This window comes from Lycium ferocissimum, chromosome 7 (genome assembly GCF_029784015.1).
Source record: "Lycium ferocissimum isolate CSIRO_LF1 chromosome 7, AGI_CSIRO_Lferr_CH_V1, whole genome shotgun sequence".
In the NCBI taxonomy this organism is placed as follows: domain Eukaryota; kingdom Viridiplantae; phylum Streptophyta; class Magnoliopsida; order Solanales; family Solanaceae; genus Lycium; species Lycium ferocissimum.
Window position 1 is genome coordinate 38,819,003 of NC_081348.1, and position 17,710 is coordinate 38,836,712.

General features: G+C 35.7%; 3 protein-coding genes across 5 annotated transcripts in view; all 3 read left to right on the plus strand.

Annotated features, from left to right (window-relative positions):
- Positions 1-365: 365 nt before the first annotated feature.
- On the plus strand, positions 366-7,682 carry LOC132064889 (glycoprotein 3-alpha-L-fucosyltransferase A-like). The gene is made up of 8 exons (XM_059458048.1): positions 366-862; positions 2,107-2,273; positions 3,696-3,937; positions 4,171-4,275; positions 4,910-5,066; positions 5,500-5,727; positions 6,922-7,219; positions 7,307-7,682. Exons 1-7 carry the CDS (start codon positions 404-406, stop codon positions 7,175-7,177), a joined length of 1,614 nt encoding a protein of 537 aa, XP_059314031.1. The 5' UTR covers positions 366-403; the 3' UTR covers positions 7,178-7,219; positions 7,307-7,682.
- Positions 7,683-9,217: 1,535 nt separating this feature from the next.
- On the plus strand, positions 9,218-14,411 carry LOC132064890 (B3 domain-containing protein At3g19184-like). 3 transcript variants are annotated; one of them, XM_059458050.1, is made up of 7 exons: positions 9,218-9,349; positions 11,027-11,111; positions 11,517-11,679; positions 11,883-12,089; positions 13,203-13,293; positions 13,393-13,548; positions 13,880-14,411. In XM_059458050.1, the coding sequence occupies exons 3-7, from the start codon at positions 11,530-11,532 to the stop codon at positions 14,074-14,076; spliced, it is 801 nt and encodes a 266-aa protein (XP_059314033.1). In that variant the 5' UTR covers positions 9,218-9,349; positions 11,027-11,111; positions 11,517-11,529; the 3' UTR covers positions 14,077-14,411. The 3 variants fall into 3 exon arrangements, with proteins under 3 accessions (XP_059314033.1, XP_059314032.1, XP_059314034.1); XM_059458049.1 differs by lacking the exon at positions 9,218-9,349 and adding an exon at positions 10,640-10,695; XM_059458051.1 differs by lacking the exons at positions 9,218-9,349; positions 13,880-14,411 and adding exons at positions 10,640-10,695; positions 13,637-13,872.
- Positions 14,412-15,825: 1,414 nt separating this feature from the next.
- The window catches only part of LOC132064892 (B3 domain-containing protein Os01g0234100-like), a 4,320-nt gene continuing 2,435 nt past the window's right edge, over positions 15,826-17,710 (plus strand). Inside the window, exons 1-4 of the mRNA XM_059458052.1 lie at positions 15,826-15,957; positions 16,067-16,135; positions 16,421-16,455; positions 16,816-16,966. Coding sequence (XP_059314035.1) covers positions 15,919-15,957; positions 16,067-16,135; positions 16,421-16,455; positions 16,816-16,966 — 294 coding nt within the window. The 5' untranslated portion in view covers positions 15,826-15,918. The remainder of the gene's footprint in view (positions 15,958-16,066; positions 16,136-16,420; positions 16,456-16,815; positions 16,967-17,710) is intronic.

The window sequence follows — 17,710 nt, forward strand, 5'->3', positions numbered from 1 at the left end:
CGTGAGTTTATACTAGATATATTATTTGTTGTTATACTAGATATATTATTTGTTGTACTAAGGTGTTGAATATGTTGTAAGGTCCAAGTATCTAGTGTTATTTTTGTTCGTCGAGGAAGTGAACAAAAGATGGAAAATTATACCAGCACTCAGCAGGTACAAATCTAAAGTATCATGTTGTTCGGGAATGAAACCAAACCAACTTGATCAAAAAACATTTTGAAAAACATCCGCGCACGTGTAAAATTAAATAAATATTTTTTCCCTATTAAATGAAAATTAATTAACTTTAATGGGATAAATTCGAATTAAAGAAACTACATTGGAAAAGTTGACATTATATATAAGTCTTTAGTTTTGACTGTATCCTCTACCAATTTCGCCCACTTTGATAATAACGTGCATGAATTCCAATAACTTTGAAGAATCCACTTCTCCATTTTTCCTCCCTTTGTTTTCTCTGGTTCTCCATCAATTCATGTCTACATCTATTTCAATTCAAAGACTCACGAGAACAGATGAATCAGCCACTTCAATTGGATCATCATCCGTTTCAAAGACACCCAATAAAAAATGGCGCAATTGGTTGCCTCTATTCATTGCCCTTGTGTTTATAGCAGAGATTTCTTTTCTTGGTAAACTTGACATGGCTGAAAAAGCCAATCTTGTTAACTCTTGGGCTGATTCTTTCTATCAGTTCACCACGTCATCTTGGCCCAACTCTAAACGGGTTGTTGATGAAACCGAGTCGGGTCAGGGTTTGGTACCCGGAAGCTGTGAAGAGTGGTTGGAAAGGGAAGATTACGTGGCTTATTTTAGAGATTTTGAAAAAGAACCAATTTTGATTCAAGGGATTGAACAGGTTAATATTTTGCTTCTCTTTATTATTGAGTATACTTGAATTAAATGGGCTAATTGAGGAGAATTGAATAATGATGATCCATATAATGGAACCTACTAGTTTGAAATGGATGCACTGTTGATTTTCCTTTTTAACACTGTTTTCAGTGATATTCCTAAGTTTGTGGATTTTGTTCGCGAGTTATTTGTTGGCATCACGGGCAGTGCAGAGTCAGGATTTTCACTGAGGGGATTCAAAATATAAATAAGTAAATATACTAAGAAGCCATTGTGATACAACATTCTATATATACAACAACAACATACCCAGTATAATCCCACAAGTGGGGTCTAGGGAGGGTATAGTGTACACAGACCTTACCCCTACCTTGGGGGTAGAGAGGAACATTACTATATATATATATACATAAAAGTTAATTTTGACCTTGTAGATACAGTGTAATTTCTTGACAAAGGGGGTAGGGATGAAGCCCTTGTGGTACCAAGCTCTGCCCATTATCGGGGATATACTTCAAAGTGCAAGGTTGAGTTAGACTTTTGGCTATTATTGTAGCTCGGTCATAGCAGGACAGGTTTTCTTAATTGATGGATTTTGGTTGTTATGTTTCGTTTGCCTGGAGATTTCAGAGACGGTTGAGATTTATGATCCTTTTATTAAAAAGTGGAGATGCTTTGTGAATTCCCAAATTGATTGCCTTTTGGTGCATATTTTCATTTACGTTGCCTTTATTTATTTCATCACAACATTGTTTTCCATAGAACAATCGAATGAAATTATCATATTCGTCAATTTTGTTACTGTTGGTGTTCCTTTTACGTTGGTTATCTTTACTATTTTGCTGTTAATACTTTTCTCTTCTTCAATATTTTCATCGTAGCTTTTTGCTCTTGTATCTTTCAAACATTTTTGAAAACGCGTTTCTTGAGCCGAGGGTCTTATCGGAAACAACCTTCCTAGCTCTCCCAAGGTAGGGGTACGGTTTGCGTATACCCCGGCCTCCCCAGACCCCACTTATGGATCACTATCACACTGGGTATGTTGTTTTTGTAGTAACACTCGAATGAAATGACCAGAAATCAATTTATTATAATGCAAATATCACTTCTTATTGCTTACAAGTTCTTGGTATCACATCTATAGACTTGTGTGTTTGAATGATATGTGCGGAAGAGAAAGAGACATTCCCTACTCCTGTGCCTTTCTACCCTATACAGAATTCTGATGTCTATTCAATCACTATGCAGACATTGAAATCATGTTCCGTGGGATGTAAGTTTAAGTTTGGAACAGATACCGATAAGAAGCCTGATGCAACATTTCGTCCACCACATCAAAATGGCACAGCTAGTGTGCTACGATCCATGGAGTCGGCTCTATACTATCCTGAGAACAACCTTACTATGGCACGACGGTGGGTAAGCACATTTTGAAAAAGTCTTATTGCATTTCCCTCCTTCGATAGACAATTTTCGTTTCAATATTTCTTACTTTTGTAGGTTATGCATTGCTATTAGTTTTGGATAGCTTTTGCATTATAAGCACATTGACCTCTATAGATCCTTGTCCGGAATTTTACCATAGGCGGGATATCTGAAAACTGATAACATTAATGGATGCCTCTTTAGGCACCAAATATATTTCCTGTCGAAAATAATTAAGATTCAGATTGACCGAATCATCGCAGGGCCCTGTATTTTCCATTTTTATTGTTTGATGTGTTATTGCGAGTGGATTTTGTCGGTTTTGCTTTCTCTTTTTCTTCATTCCTTGTGGAAGGGCAAAAGAATAGGAACTCTGCTTTTCTGTTTGGGCATTTTGAGGATGAAGGGAAACCAACCATACTTTTTAAAGTTAATTGGGAGCTAAACATGCTAGAGGACATTTTTTTGATAATTCAAGATGTGAATGTACCATGCTTTGGTTATTTGACGGTACAAATCAAGCTCGAACTTAGTTTCTTGGTGGTATAAATCAACCTCTTCCTATTTTACTTACAAAGAAGTTCGTTTCTTTTTGTTTACTTTATTAAGGGCATCTGAGATGATAAATATATTTTGTCTACCCTTGAGGTCCTTCGGCATGCCAGATAAGTTAAAAGGGGATTAGAACTCACAGAATCTGATCAGCACTCATTTTCAGTGTTTGGATGCATGATTATGCACCAAATAAATGATCCCATCTAATCTAGTTGTATGTTTGATTTGATATTGGATTAACTTGTCAATCAAAATACCATTGGCCAAAATTTCATGATATTTTACTGAGCCATGTATAATATTATGTGCAACCATACCTATTAAACAAAAAAAAAGGTTGCAGAGTTAATTGAGCGCCACTATATACTTAAAACTATGCCAACTGCATCTAACATAAGTTTAATCACAAAGTTCATTTATCCACCAAGAAATCTTTCGATCATGTTGTGATTGAGATTTTGCTGTCACCTTGCTTAAAAAATTGGCTTATCATTTAAAACCCAGTGGAGGCAAAAACACTAGGTGATTTCTTCCCATCTGTCCTAGTCGTGGTGGACAGATTCACCTGGTACCTGTGCTGGTGGGAGGTAGCAGGTATATCATAGAATTAGTCGAGGTGCATGCAAGCTGGTCCAGGCACTTTGATTATCAAAAAATAGGAAATACGCTTTAGCATTATACACATGATACTTAAAGCGATGCTGCTAGTTGCCAGATATTGCCTTGGTTAGCGCTTCTTACTTAAATTGAGTCTCAAAGTTAGTTTATGCAGAAAGTTCTCAAGGATCCTGACGTGGTTGAGATTTAAATTTTGCATCATTTGCTGACCTATTTCATTTTTTTCACTCACATACCAGAAGGGGATATGATGTTGTAATGACAACAAGCCTCTCTTCAGATGTTCCTGTTGGGTACTTCTCTTGGGCTGAGTACGATATCATGGCTCCGGTACAACCTAAAACAGAGAATGCCTTAGCAGCCGCTTTCGTTTCTAATTGTGGTGCTCGCAACTTCCGCTTGCAAGCTTTAGAAGCCCTTGAAAGGGCAAATATCAGAATTGATTCTTATGGCAGTTGTCATCATAACAAGGATGGAAAAGGTTAGTATATTTCAAGAGTAAATAGTTGCATTCTGAGGAATTTAGATTGAGATCTGTTGAAAGAAAAGTATAGCGAGAAAATGTGTCGTGGAGAAATCATCTATCTGGATGTGGTGGATTTTTTTACATGCATTTGGTTCAGGTGTACATTGATATCCAATTAAATCCTTATTGTTACTTATCGAAATTGAATCAAATCTAACTTGTGGTTTCTGTCCTTAATCTGATGGCAGTTGATAAAGTGGAAGCACTGAAGCGCTACAAGTTTAGCTTGGCTTTTGAGAATTCTAATGAGGAGGATTATGTAACTGAAAAATTCTTTCAGTCTCTTGTAGCCGGTAATCGCATTTGTTATTTCTTAGTTGGTTCTGTAGACTTGGATTTTCAGAATTGAGAGCTTCAATGATTTTAGCTTATCCCTCCCTTTACATGAAAGATATAATTTTTCCCAATTTTATGTTGATTGGTTTAGTTAGATCTTCTGCATTTACTAGCAGACCTTGGAAGTTGGAATTGTAATATATAAAGCATACATTAGTTGCAGAGGTTGCAGGAAGGATGAACGTCTTGATACATTCAACAATTGTTTGGATCTGGACTTCCATTTCTGTAGAATGCACAATGTGTTCTGCACTGAAATGACTAGAAAGATTTTGGAATTTGTTCAGATGATTATGGGGTATCATCTTAATTTGAACATTTTCTTTATATGCTCTACAACAGCAACTACTACACCTCAGTCCCAAATGAGTTCGGGTCAGCTATATGAATCCTCACTTATCATGTTTCTCCATTTAAACTCATCTCACGCCATAATCATACCAAGTAAATTATTAACGTATAAAAAAGTTAAATATATATATTCAAGGTTTATCCCATGCTTAAGATTTTGACAGTTTTATTAGTTCAGGATTGAGATTCAAGAGTTTCAACTCTTTGTTGCTGACAAAAGTAAGACAATAAAACTTGTAGGATCAATCCCTGTGGTGGTTGGTGCTCCAAACATACAAGACTTTGCTCCTTCTCCTACTTCACTCTTACACATTAAAGAGTTAAAAGACGCTGAATCAGTTGCCAAGACTATGAAGTCCCTTGCTGAAAACCCTATTGCATATAATGAGTCATTAAGGTATGCATCAACAAAAAATGTTTTTTCTTTTGGCTCCAGCTGTACACTTGATAATTGGTTGCTGCTATTCTTAATTTTTTGAATTCCCTCCATCACAAATTGATTATCTGGCTTTCCTTTTCAGATTATCCCAAAATTTTATCCACTGTCCCAAAGTGTTGACTCTTTCTCTAAGTCATCTGATACCTTTTCGACATCAAATTACTACCGACCCATTTCACTAATGTATTTCCAGTTTTGGCCAACTTATAATATAAATACTGCTTTTTAATCTGAGCTGGATAAATGATTTGGTACGAAAACACTATGGCTCTCTCTCTCTCTCTCTCTCTCTTTCTGTTTGTCTGTGGTTATAGAACACTTCTTCTTCGAGTTTTACTAAATGCTTCATTTTTACTGGATATCTAACAAAAAAATTTCTTTCATCTTTCAGGTGGAAGTTTGAGGGCCCGTCCGATGCCTTCAAAGCCCTGGTTGATATGGCAGCAGTTCATTCATCTTGTCGTTTGTGCATCTTCTTGGGAACCAGGATCCGGGAGAGAGAAGAGCGGAGTCCAACTTTTATGAAGCGTCCCTGCAAATGTACCAGAGGGACTGAAACTGTCTATCATGTATATGTACGGGAAAGGGGGAGGTTTGAGATGGATTCCATTTTCCTAAGGTATTTTCAATCTCCAGTGACTTCATTCTAACCATGAATATCTAAGTTTATTTTCTTTAATAAATAAATAAAAAATTAACCATATTTTCTGAATATGTCAGAGTAGACAAGTGTCTACTTTTTTCCATCAGTTCAACTGGTTTTATCCTATTATTCTTTTAGCTTCATTTACTGTTGTTTTGCACGCAGTCAATGACAATCTTTTACCAATATTATCCAGAATTATACCTGACAGAACAATATTTCAGATTTCTATTTTCTGAAATATCCTATGCTTTTCTTTAATCATTGGGAATGGGTAGACTCTTTCTTGTCCTCACTTCCGCTGTCCAGGATGCACTGAGAGAGTTATCGTTTTCTTCCTTCTCTCTTTCACTGTTCCGTTTCACCAAGCTATTTGATTGTTTCATGCTGAAGAGCTAAAAATGGAACCTTAGTTTGCAGCATCTGCTGGACCTTATACTTTCTGCTGTCTCCATGTTTACGGCAAAGCTAAGAGCAGATACGTTTTCACTTTTGATTTTCATGACTTTATTGCATATAACCTTACCAATTAGCTGCTGAATAAATGTTTAAGCCGAATCCAGAATTTAAAGTTTATGGGTTCCTATTACGATCTTAAGTTAGTAATACTGGGTTTACAGTCAAATATTTATAGACATTTAGTAGATTTCTTTATATATATATATATATATATACAGGGTCTGGGCAAAAGCTATTTGGGTCACGTGAACCCGTAACTGGGTCTCTAGATCCGCCCTGCATGGATGTATGTGAAATACGTCTTGGCCAGGAGTCCAAGGGGTTAAAAAGTGTTTCAGCATGGGAAGAGGAAAAAGTTATCTTTTGAGAAGGAAAAGAGGAAAAAGTATTTGTGGTATTCAACCTCTGCATAGGCATTTCTTATTGATTCATAGGCTGAAGCAGGAAGTTCCTGGAAATTCTTCGTAGTGGGTGGTTGCTTCTGAGTCAAGCAACTAAAGAAAAAGGAATATGGAACCCTTTTCATTTGAATTTGCACTAAACATTCGTACTATTGTTGTCATTATGCGGAAGTCTTGCACCCCCTATAACTTTGCGAATCATGTCCAGCCGTTTTCCTTGTGTTAAACTGCGAAGCATGTTCCACCTTCTTTGTTTGTCAGAGATTGCATTACCTCTTTTATGTAGATCATAATTTCTGTATCTGCGCAGGTCAAGTAATTTATCATTGCAGGCCTTTGAATCTGCTGTGCTTGCGCAATTCAAGTCTGTTAAGCATGTTCCGGTTTGGAAGGAGGAAAGACCTCAAGTACTACGTGGTGGGGATGACCTCAAACTTTACAAAGTATATCCTGTTGGCTTGACACAGAGACAGGCATTGTATTCCTTCAGATTCAACGGGGATATTGAGTTTAAGAACTACATCGAAAGCCACCCATGTGCAAAATTTGAAGCCATATTTGTATAGTTGAAGTTCTAAATTTTGCTTGGTGCAGAATTGCAGGCCAAGGTGTAACCCTCATTCTTTGCAAAATTTGAAGCCATATTTGTATAGTTGAAGTTCTAAATTTTGCTTGGTGCAGAATTGCAGGCCAAGGTGTAACCCTCATTCTTTCCCTGTGCCGCCATTGTTTACAACACTGGTTCTGGATCTTGCCACATGGATGCAACCAGAGAGTCAGGATGTGATGGTTACAAAGGGGGAATCCCATATTTGGGATAAAATTCTCATCCTTAAAGAAAGGCCAAAAAGGATCAAATTTTGCCTTTTTTTGGATACGCCCACAAAATAACTGAAGTTCGATGCACTGGCAATATTGTTTAGCTCAGAATTGTAGTTTAGTTCTGACTCAGGCTAGCGTTATGGGTATTGACAACGGTACAAACTTTTGCAAGGGTATTTTTCTTTTAATATATTGGTGTGAGAAAATAGAAATATATATTTTTGCCAGATTTTGAATCTGTTATCTCTAGTCCATCTATTGATCTCATCCTCTTTGTTCAAGCAGAAAAACAACACCACACCCTGTGTAATTCCGCAGGTGGGTGGGGTCTGGGAGGTTAGAGTGTATACAGATCTTACCCCTTTCTCGTGGAGATAAAGAAGTTGTTTGCTAGACTCCCGGCTCAAGTAACGCAGTTCGAAGCAGTTTAAAAAAGGAAATACAGAAATATAGGAGACATGACAACTAATAAGCAGTACATAGCTTACAGAAAAGGGACAATAACAACAGTTAAATAATGCGATAATCGAAGCACGAGAAACATAGCTAATAGCATAAATCGAAGAGCAAGAAATTATGGGAGTAGTGCTAATACTACTGGTGAGAAAGTAGAAATAAATACAACAAATGCAATGCAACAAACTACTACCAAGCCTATCTCGTAGAAAAGTGAGACACTCTCAATTACCTATTAATCTTCTACCCTAATCAGTGATTTTCAAACCCTCATATCTAAGTTCATATTCTCAGTAAGCTAAAGATGCGTTATGCCCTGTCTAATCACATCCCTTCAACTATTCTTCAGCCTACTTCTACCTCCGAACATGCACAACTGCCAACCTCTCACAACTCTTACTAGAGTATTTGATTATTGTCCGTTAAAATGGTCATTTAAGATAATTTGTTATTGCATTATTAAGACCGACCGCTAGCAATTTCATTCTCAATTTCTCATGAAGAGCGACCACTGTCTTGCGAGTCGCGGTATCAATTTCTCATAATTTTTCTTTTTGATAACGTTGAATGATTTCAACAAACTCTGAACAAGTTGTTGAGTCCAAAATTCTACCACAAAGAACATTTTCCTTCAACAAAATATAACACAGTTTTCGCAAAACTGATCTTCCTTTTTCATTCAGTCTACAATATTTTCCACACACTATTACAAGACAGAATGAAATACTATATTTTTCAGGTATGAGAAACCTTCCATAGAATAAAAGAGGAGTTAGATAATAAAATTGATGAAGATGGAAGAACAGGGGTTGATGAATGATTTAACGTTTAATAATGGGGAAAAAGTGGTAGAACATTGGGAGTGGTTACATAATTTTATGACCGCTTTCTAAATCATGGATAACGAATATTACTAAGAGATCATGACGTTATTAATTTAATTTTAAAATGTCAAATACACCAACAAATATTAACTTATTAAGTCCCTCATAATAAATTTGTTCACCAAAAGACTATAGATCAAAAGGAGATGTCAGAGTAATTTTTAGGATTAGTTACGTATACTTTGAAGTTTTAGTTTTCATCGATATTTTTCCTATTATTCCAAATATTATGTATAATAATATAAGATTGACATACAAGATGGACGATTTTCTTCTTATTTATTAGTCTTACTCTTATATTATTGCTTCTTTAATTTTTCTAATAAAACAGGTTTTTCTTTAAAACAAAAAAAGAAGATATTTTGAACGTTTATTTAGTATATTCTCATGACATTCAACATCTTTACATAATATCCATGCAAAATACAAGAATAATACGTACAAAAAGAAATAAAGCGGTAAAATTCATGATCGGACATATCTTCGTAAAATACTCGTTGAATCTGTCAGGTACAAGAAAAGAGGAAAAAGGAAATCTGCCCAAAAATTAAGAAATCGTGTGCTTGCAATTTGTCTGTAAGATTGTTCTTCTGATCTCAACTAATCTCAATTTACACGATTAATTCGTCTCTTGACACACGAGAAAGTATAGTTTCAAATGATTAAGCTTCCAAATTTGATATTTACATGAGAAAAAACGTCTGATTTTCATACCTGTAAAGATTTGTATGTGTTTGTCCATGTTTCCTTTGTTAAATGGGAACGAGGTGCTGTGTTCTTTCTTAAATGGTCTTTGTCAATTTGCATGATTTAGTTTTCGGGTTGAGTTAGGTCTAGGGGTTAGGATTTTGAGTTTATTGTTCTAGTTTCTAAAAAAGAAAAGTTAATCTGTTCTTGATAAATTATTTATAGATATTAAATGATTTTTTAATACCCATAATTGGCATGCTAGCTCTGCCCCTGGTCAGGGTCAAGGTCCATTATCTTAACACGGTATCAGAGCAGGACTCAGAGCCTAACCAATCTCTATTGTTGTGTTTTCAATATTGGGCATCTACGTTATATTGTCCATGTTCCAAATATTTGGTCTTGGACGTGCTAGGGTGTTAATTGATGTCCCCTACTGATTGAGGAATTGGGCTATTATCTCCTTAAATGATTTTAGTCACTTTTTTTATAATTTAGTTTCTTTAGTTGAGTTAGGCCTCAAGTCCATTATCTTAACACGTATCAGATTCACCATATCGATTCTTTTGTTTTGGATGTTGGGCCTCCATGTTATATTGTCCATGCTTCAGATGCCCGGTGATAGGGTGTTTATTGATGTCCCACGTTGGTCAAGGAGATGTGTTATTATCTCCTAATTATATGGTCTTCGACTCTCCTTTCTTTATGAGCTAGCTTTTGTGGTTTAATTAGACCCAAGGTTCATTTTTAATAGAGCTGGATACATCTCCCTCGTAGTGCTTCCAATGCCCCATGTTATGTTGTGTCTAAGCCAGATCTGGACGTGTGGAGAGTGTTGTAGTCTTTTTTAATGCCCCATGTTATGTTATCTAAGCTCAAACTTTCAGTTTTGAGTGAGTGGAGAGTGTTGTAGCCTTTTCCAATACCCCTTTATGTTATCTAAGTCTAGTTCTGAGCGTGTGGAGTGTTGGATATTTCAAAAGATTTACCATTGGCCAATGTGAGAGGCCTTGACAAGTCGCATAGTTTGGACATGTGTCCCAAAGCTCATTACCAAATGGTGACACGTGTCCAGTCACCCGACTTGCAGCAGGACACATGTCACATTCTTGCTGAGTGAATCATATTTTCAAACACTTATAAATACCTGAGCAACCCAAGAAGAGTTAGCCTAACATATCAGTCTTGATTTTGTTATTTAAATTTTGTTGTTACCTACATTCTCTCTCATGGAGGTAGGCTGTTTAATCCTTGGGGAAATATTTCACATTACTGAAATAGTTTATTAGGATAATGCCTAGCACGACTCAAGCTAATTTGTGTATTTGCTCATAAATAACATTTACTGTTGTGTTTTTTCCTTGTTTCCCAACATGCAGAGTGTTTAAGTCTTTTCCAATGCCCCATATTATGTAGTCTAAGCTCAAGTTATACAGTTTTGAGCATGTGGAGAGTGTTAAACGCTATACATAGGTTGAGAAAATAAGTTTTGGTCTTGCTTTTATGGTGTTCTTAGTGATTTTGAGTTATTATAACTAACATCCTATTGGCTTTATTTATGAGCAGATCAAGAGGATAGACTTCTCATGTCAAGCAGAAGCCTTAGGTAATGAAGGACAGGTCAGTGGGACTAAAAGGGTGGCATAAGCAAGTGAGCAAATTCTTATATTTTGTAGATTTTCTTTATCTTTTTTTTGTAGTGCTGGGACTTCCAAATAAATTTCAGGGGTGGATCTAGACTGTCGTTTATGGGTTCAGGTGAACCCAATACTTTTGTTCAATGTATTTGTATTAAGAAATTTACCAAAATATCTATAAAAGTATTTGAGAATAAACTGAATTATTACTGTATATTAACTTGAAGTCGTTATGAAAACCCCATACACTTTAAATCCTAGATCAGCCTTTGATAAGTTCTTTTGCAGGTTGTTTGCATGAAGCCCAAGAAACGTGGAAAGTATTTGCTACACATTATTCTATTTCTTCTCTTGTACTTCCTCTTCTCAATCTGAACCATGATGTTAAATTTACTGAAACTGATTGTATGATGTTATAGCTATAAAAAGAAAATGGCAATGATGCACAATCTTTATGGTCAAATTGATTTGGCATCATCTGCCAAATATCGAGCAGAGGAGGTTCAATCAAGATTGAGCAATAAATATCCAAGCTTTATGAAGCCAATGATCAGATCAAATGTTAGTGGAGGTTTCTGGCTAGTAAGCACCAATCTATCACCCAAATTCAATTGTTTTCATATGGTTGAATAAAGTTTAATTCACGTAAACCGACAGTGTTAAAGAAATTTTATACTATTAGCGCGTTTACCAATCCATGTTTGTTATAAAAGTTAGATTTTTAGTGTTTTGTTAAAGTCATTTGAATATGTTAGGGATTGATTTGCTTCATTTTTTCTTGACAGTCTCTTCCAAGGTTATTCTGCCAGCTGCATATGCCACGACATGATATAGCCGTTACTTTGGTAGATGAAAGCCAGGAAGAGTATAAAACAAAATATCTTGCTGAGAGGAATGGACTCAGTGGCGGATGGCGGGGTTTTTCGCTTGCACATGACTTAGTGGAGGGAGACGTTTTAGTTTTTCAGCTGTTCAGATTCTGCAAATTGAAGGTTAGAATTCGAAAATCTTCCTTCTGTATTCATTAGTAATTTGGTGCATACTGCTCTGCATTTAGTACTACAACAACAACAACCCAGTGAAATTCCACAGCGTGAGGTCTGGGGAGGGTAGAGTGTACGCTTGGACTCGACTCTACCAAGGTAGGATTTACGTTTCCGAAAGACCCTCGGCTCAATAGAAAGCATAAAAGCATAAAAACATAAAAAGAGGTCAGATAAGGCCAAGAGATTCAAAGCGATATGGAAATGCAAATAACTAAAGCGACTAAGCCATGATGAAGCAGTTTGTAAAGGAGCAGTAGCTATCACAGATAAAATAAGATAATCAAAATACAGAATAACAAATAGTAGCAGAAATCAAAGCACAAGAACTTATATCGCGATAAAGTGACCACTAATATGAAAGGATAAACGTTACTATCTACTAGCCTTCTACCCTAATCCGAGTCCTCCATACCCTCCTATCTAAGTTCATGTCCTCGGTAAGCTGTAACTGCGCTATATCCTGTCTAATCACCTCTCCCCAATACTTCTTCGGCCTACCCCTACCTCTTCTGAAACCATCTATGGCCAACCTCTCACACCTCCGCACTGGGGCATCTGTGTCTCTCCTCTTCACATGTTCAAACTATCTCAGTCTCGCTTCCCGCATCTTGTCTTCCACCGAGGCCACTCCCACCTTGTCCCTGGGATAGCCTCATTCCTAATCGTCACTCCGGTGTGCCCACACATCCATCTCAACATTCTCATCTCTCAAAGAACTTTCATCTTTTGAACGTGAGAGATCTTAACTGGCCAACACTCCGCCCCATACAACGCATTTAGTACTGGAGCTAAAACATATATGTATCTGTAAATTTTATTTTTTTTTCTAATATGTTTTTGAGTTTTAACTTCTATAAACTGATTCTATTAAATGAATTTTACAATATATAGTCACCTAAAAGATAACTATACGTAATTGCTCATGATAGTTGAAATTAATAACCTAAAAAATAAGGCAGGCAACCTGCTACAACAGTTTCAATTATATCGATAGTGTATACGAGTCAAATACTAGGGAGTATTATGTTTTTTATGTTCATTGATGTCCACATTGTACAGGTGTATATAGTCAGAGCCAATTATTTGGCTGAAGTTGACGCCGCTCTTGTTCTTCTGCATTTAGATGCCCATCAAAAACAAATTGATCCTGGTCAGTTCTGCAACCCTGAGAAGATACTTATCTGTTCCCTGTATGATTCTGTCATTTAATTTTTGGCAATTATTCTCATGTTGATGTGTGGAAGAGCAGTGCACCAAAGGCAGGATAATAGAAGTATGAAACAAGCTGGGATTAAGCGTCAAAAACTTTCCTCACAAGAAGGGGATTATTATTCTTCAGAAAACATGTTACACAAACTTAGTCATCCAAGGAATACGTTCAAGGATCTTGACCTACCTTCAAAAGGTTCCGAACTTGATTCCTTTCGTTTTACCTTAATAATTTGATCCAAATGACCTAAAATGGACAAATTTCCCCTTGCACTATGCTTCAGGGACTAAATTAAGCCTGTTTCAGTAACTTAGAGGCAAATTAGGGCAAATTGTGCGTGCATCAGATGTTTGCACCAAAGCAACAGATATAAGACATGTCTTGCATATGAAGTTTATCAATCCATCATGGTTAAGTGACATATTACTTCAATTTGTGACTTCTAATGTATAAATTGTTTGCTTTTGTATCAACATTAGGTGGAAATAAATATCTTCTCAAGTGTATTATTGTTGATTTGCTGCAGGACTGGCCTATGAAACTTTCAGCATTGTGAATGCTGTAAAAACCAACATACTTAATGACGCTCCAAGTGGTACTTTCTCATCATGGACCACAAGGCCAACTGAACTTGAGCAGTTAGAGATCAGACCCTTTTCAGCTGGATACTCCATTGAACCAGCTTTAACCCTACCAGGGGCAGATATGGAATTCACGCCATGAATGCAGCTGCACTATTGTCTTCTGTCTTTTAACTGTAGAGTTTAAGTTATATACAAGGACGGTGTAAAATCGTTTTACACCAGTATAATTTAAGTTATAAAAGTCTTCACTCTATTATCCAAGTTACAATATAGGCTTAATACGAAGAGTTACATGTTATTGTAGGTCAACTTAATTCTGATAGTGTAAAAGTTTCGCATGGTTATTACATAGAACATAAACTCTTAACTATATATAGTCCACCAATTTTGAAAAGATATATGTATTTCTATTATTTGTGTTTACTTCAAAGTAAAGTGATCGTTACAATGACACTTAAATTTTGGATCCACCTTTGAGTAATTCCAAGAGCATAGGCCTATTTTGCTTCATTGTTGATGATGAGAATCTGGGAGATGCTCTTTTTTATTAGTAGTCTCTCCCATTCCCCAAAAGGAGTTTTCGTTTTGAAAGTGCATAGCCTAAGCAAAGTGGTATTTGCATTCGATTTAAAGTTAGAACTATGTATATGATTGAAAAAATGCACATTACAGATAGCAACATCTCCTGAAAATATGAATTGCAATTAGCACTGTTTCCATGTGGACTCATTTTGGTTGTACCTGTGCATATGCAACAACTGGTTGTGACTTGTCAGGCCAACACAAGAAGCAAGTGTTGAGTATAATTGTAACTTTTATTTGTTGACCTAACTCCAAATGCACACACATATGTATATTGAAAAGGTTTATCATTTTGACACATACAAACAATATTATGGGGGTCATATGGTTATTGCTGAGGAGATTAATCTCCACATAAAATCTAGCATTAGATTAATAACGTTTGGTTCTTACTTTTCTTTGATCCATAGATAATACCTGCATGGCTGCAGAATTAAAGCATGAAAATATATATACCAGGGTAAAAATATTAATTTATGCGGAACAAAACGTGAAATTAGAATGAGAGTGTTAGTTGTTTCTGTGTGACTCTGTGTGACCTATAGGTCAAGGGTTCGAGCAGTGGAAGCAGTCACTAATGATTATATTAGTGTAGGTTGTTTACATCACATTCTTTGACGTGGAGTCCTTCCTCGAATCCTGCTAACACTAAATGTTTTGTTCCCCAGGTTCCCTTTTTAGAATTAGTAATGTATGAATTAAAATAATTAAATGACAAACTAACCCTCATAATAATACACAAACCTTTACTTTTCTTAAGAATTAAATATATGTTATAAAAATTATAACTTTTAATAGATCAAATCAAATATCCAATAAGAAATAAATCCTGCCTTACTAATTCCTACATTACATTCATGCATTTCTAATTTTGCATTGTTAATCCCTGCATAACTTGTCTTAAGTTAAACTTTAAACTTGTCAATGACATTTCTATCGTTATAAGAGCATGTTATTAAACATAAAAAAAAAAAAAAAAAAAAAGGTTATGGAGTTCCAAATATAATTGTTTTTGAAACATGGTAAAAAGGAAAGAACCATATATAAAATAAAACTTTCAAAATACAATACATTAGCAATATTTAAATAATGAAGAAGGTTTGAACTTTCCCGAATGGTTTTTTCCTCCCAAAAAAAAAAAAAAAAAAAAAGAAGAAGAAGAAGTCCAAAAATCAGAAAAATGAAACGGTAAAAATAACATTGGGAAAACGAAACAAATCATTCCATACGTAGTAAGCACCTAGTACTCTGCCAAGTTATTCAAATTTTACCTCCAATTTAGGCCTCTCTCACTTCTTCTAAACTGCCACGTCACTTTTCCACTTTCAAATTTCCTTTAGGTGAAAACTAAAATTTCCGCCGAACACTCTACTTTTAGTTGTCTTACCTTCTCTAAAAAATGGCGATCTCCAAGAAGAGCCCTCTTTCTTCCTCAAAGGTACTCTCTTTCTATTATTGTTTTCTTTCAAGTTTCAACTGTTTTCTTTTTTTTGGCTTATAATAGCGGCCCCTTATTTGTTTCTTCTCACATTTGATGGCTTAACAAGAAAAAGGCACTGGAAATCAAGAAAAAGCTGCTCAAGAAAAGGGCTTCGGGTCCAAGTAAAACCATCAAGGTGAGAACCATTTTCTTCTCCTGTGTTTTGATAACAAAAAAGAGATCAAGTAATATACACCCTCAGTCATTGTAAATATTTTTGACACTATCGTGTTACCTTTACTTGTTGTAGCAGATAACATATCTTATTAATCTCATATTTTAAGGAGACTTACATGTAACTGTACTTTGGATGACCCGATGGTGGAAAAAGTTGTTTAGTGACGGAAACTCAAAAAGAAAAAAGCTCCCCTGTGGTAGTACATTTAAAACTAATGAATGTACTTGACAAATACACTTGCAGGTGGAAAATGGAGACAAAAAGAAGGTTCAAATATGGTGAGTAAAGAAAATGCAAAACTTTTATATATTTAGTAGGCGTTTGGACATGAAATTGATGATGTTTGAAAAGAAATAGTATTTGAAGTTGAGTGGAAAAAGGGTATTTGAAATTGAAATTGTGTTTGAACACGCATTTCACTACTTGAAAAAATGTTGAAGGTTTGAACCAGTTTTTCAAGCTTGAAAAACTCTTTAACTTTCAAGTTGGATTGAAATTTTTTGCTACATTGTATGTAACAAATAGTTTTCTGAATTCTTTTGAAAAAAAAGCAAAAAAATTGTATGTCCAAATGGGCCCTTAATATATCCTGGTTTTACTATCTTGTCAAAAATGATTTTGATTCTTGATTTTACTAGCACTGAAAAGAAGTCACAGAAACACAGCTCTGTTGAAGCAAACTCATCGGCCATGCTGCGAGCTGGAGAAGTTCAAGCAAATTTGCCTTTACAGTTTCCTAGTTTTGTCAAATATATGCTCCATTCACATGTCACGGGGGGATTTTGGTTGGTAAGTCTAATTTCTCCTTGATAGAATTAGAACAACATTGGAACTCTTTTTGGTGCTATTTAGTCTTATGAGCCGAGGTTCTATCGGAAACATCTTCTCTATCCCACAAAGGTAAGGATAAGGTCTAGGCACACCTTACCCTCCCCGGACCCACTTGGTAGGAAATACACTAAACATGATGTTGTATAGTCTTTCTTATAAATATTTTGATACAACAGAGCTTTCCAAAAGATTTTTGCGATGCCCATTTGCCAAAACATGATGATGATTTGTTTTGGTGGATGAAAACGAAGAAGAATTTGCTGCCAAGTACCTTATTGATAAGAATGGATTGAGTGGAGGTTGGAGAGGTTTCTCCATTGCTCACAGCCTTCTTGAAGGGGATGTCTTAGTCTTCCAATTGATTCAACCCTGCAAATTTAAGGTAACACCTTTAAAGTGCTTAAATCCTGGTCATTTTGTTAAAGCAAGAGTTACTTTTCATTTGATATATCTTATATGTCACTGACAATGTAAACGAATTTTTGCACAACCAGTACAGTCAGATCTTTCTTTAACATCATCCTCTATAACAACATTTTACTATGACAGCCATGTTGTTATTGTGGAACCGATCTTTCATGTTATGTTATATTATATATTCTCTATAACGTAATACCAAAAAAAAAAAAATTAGAACAAACGATGCTGTTATAGAGAAGTTTGACGGATAATATACCTATAGAACTTACCCCCTTTAGGTTA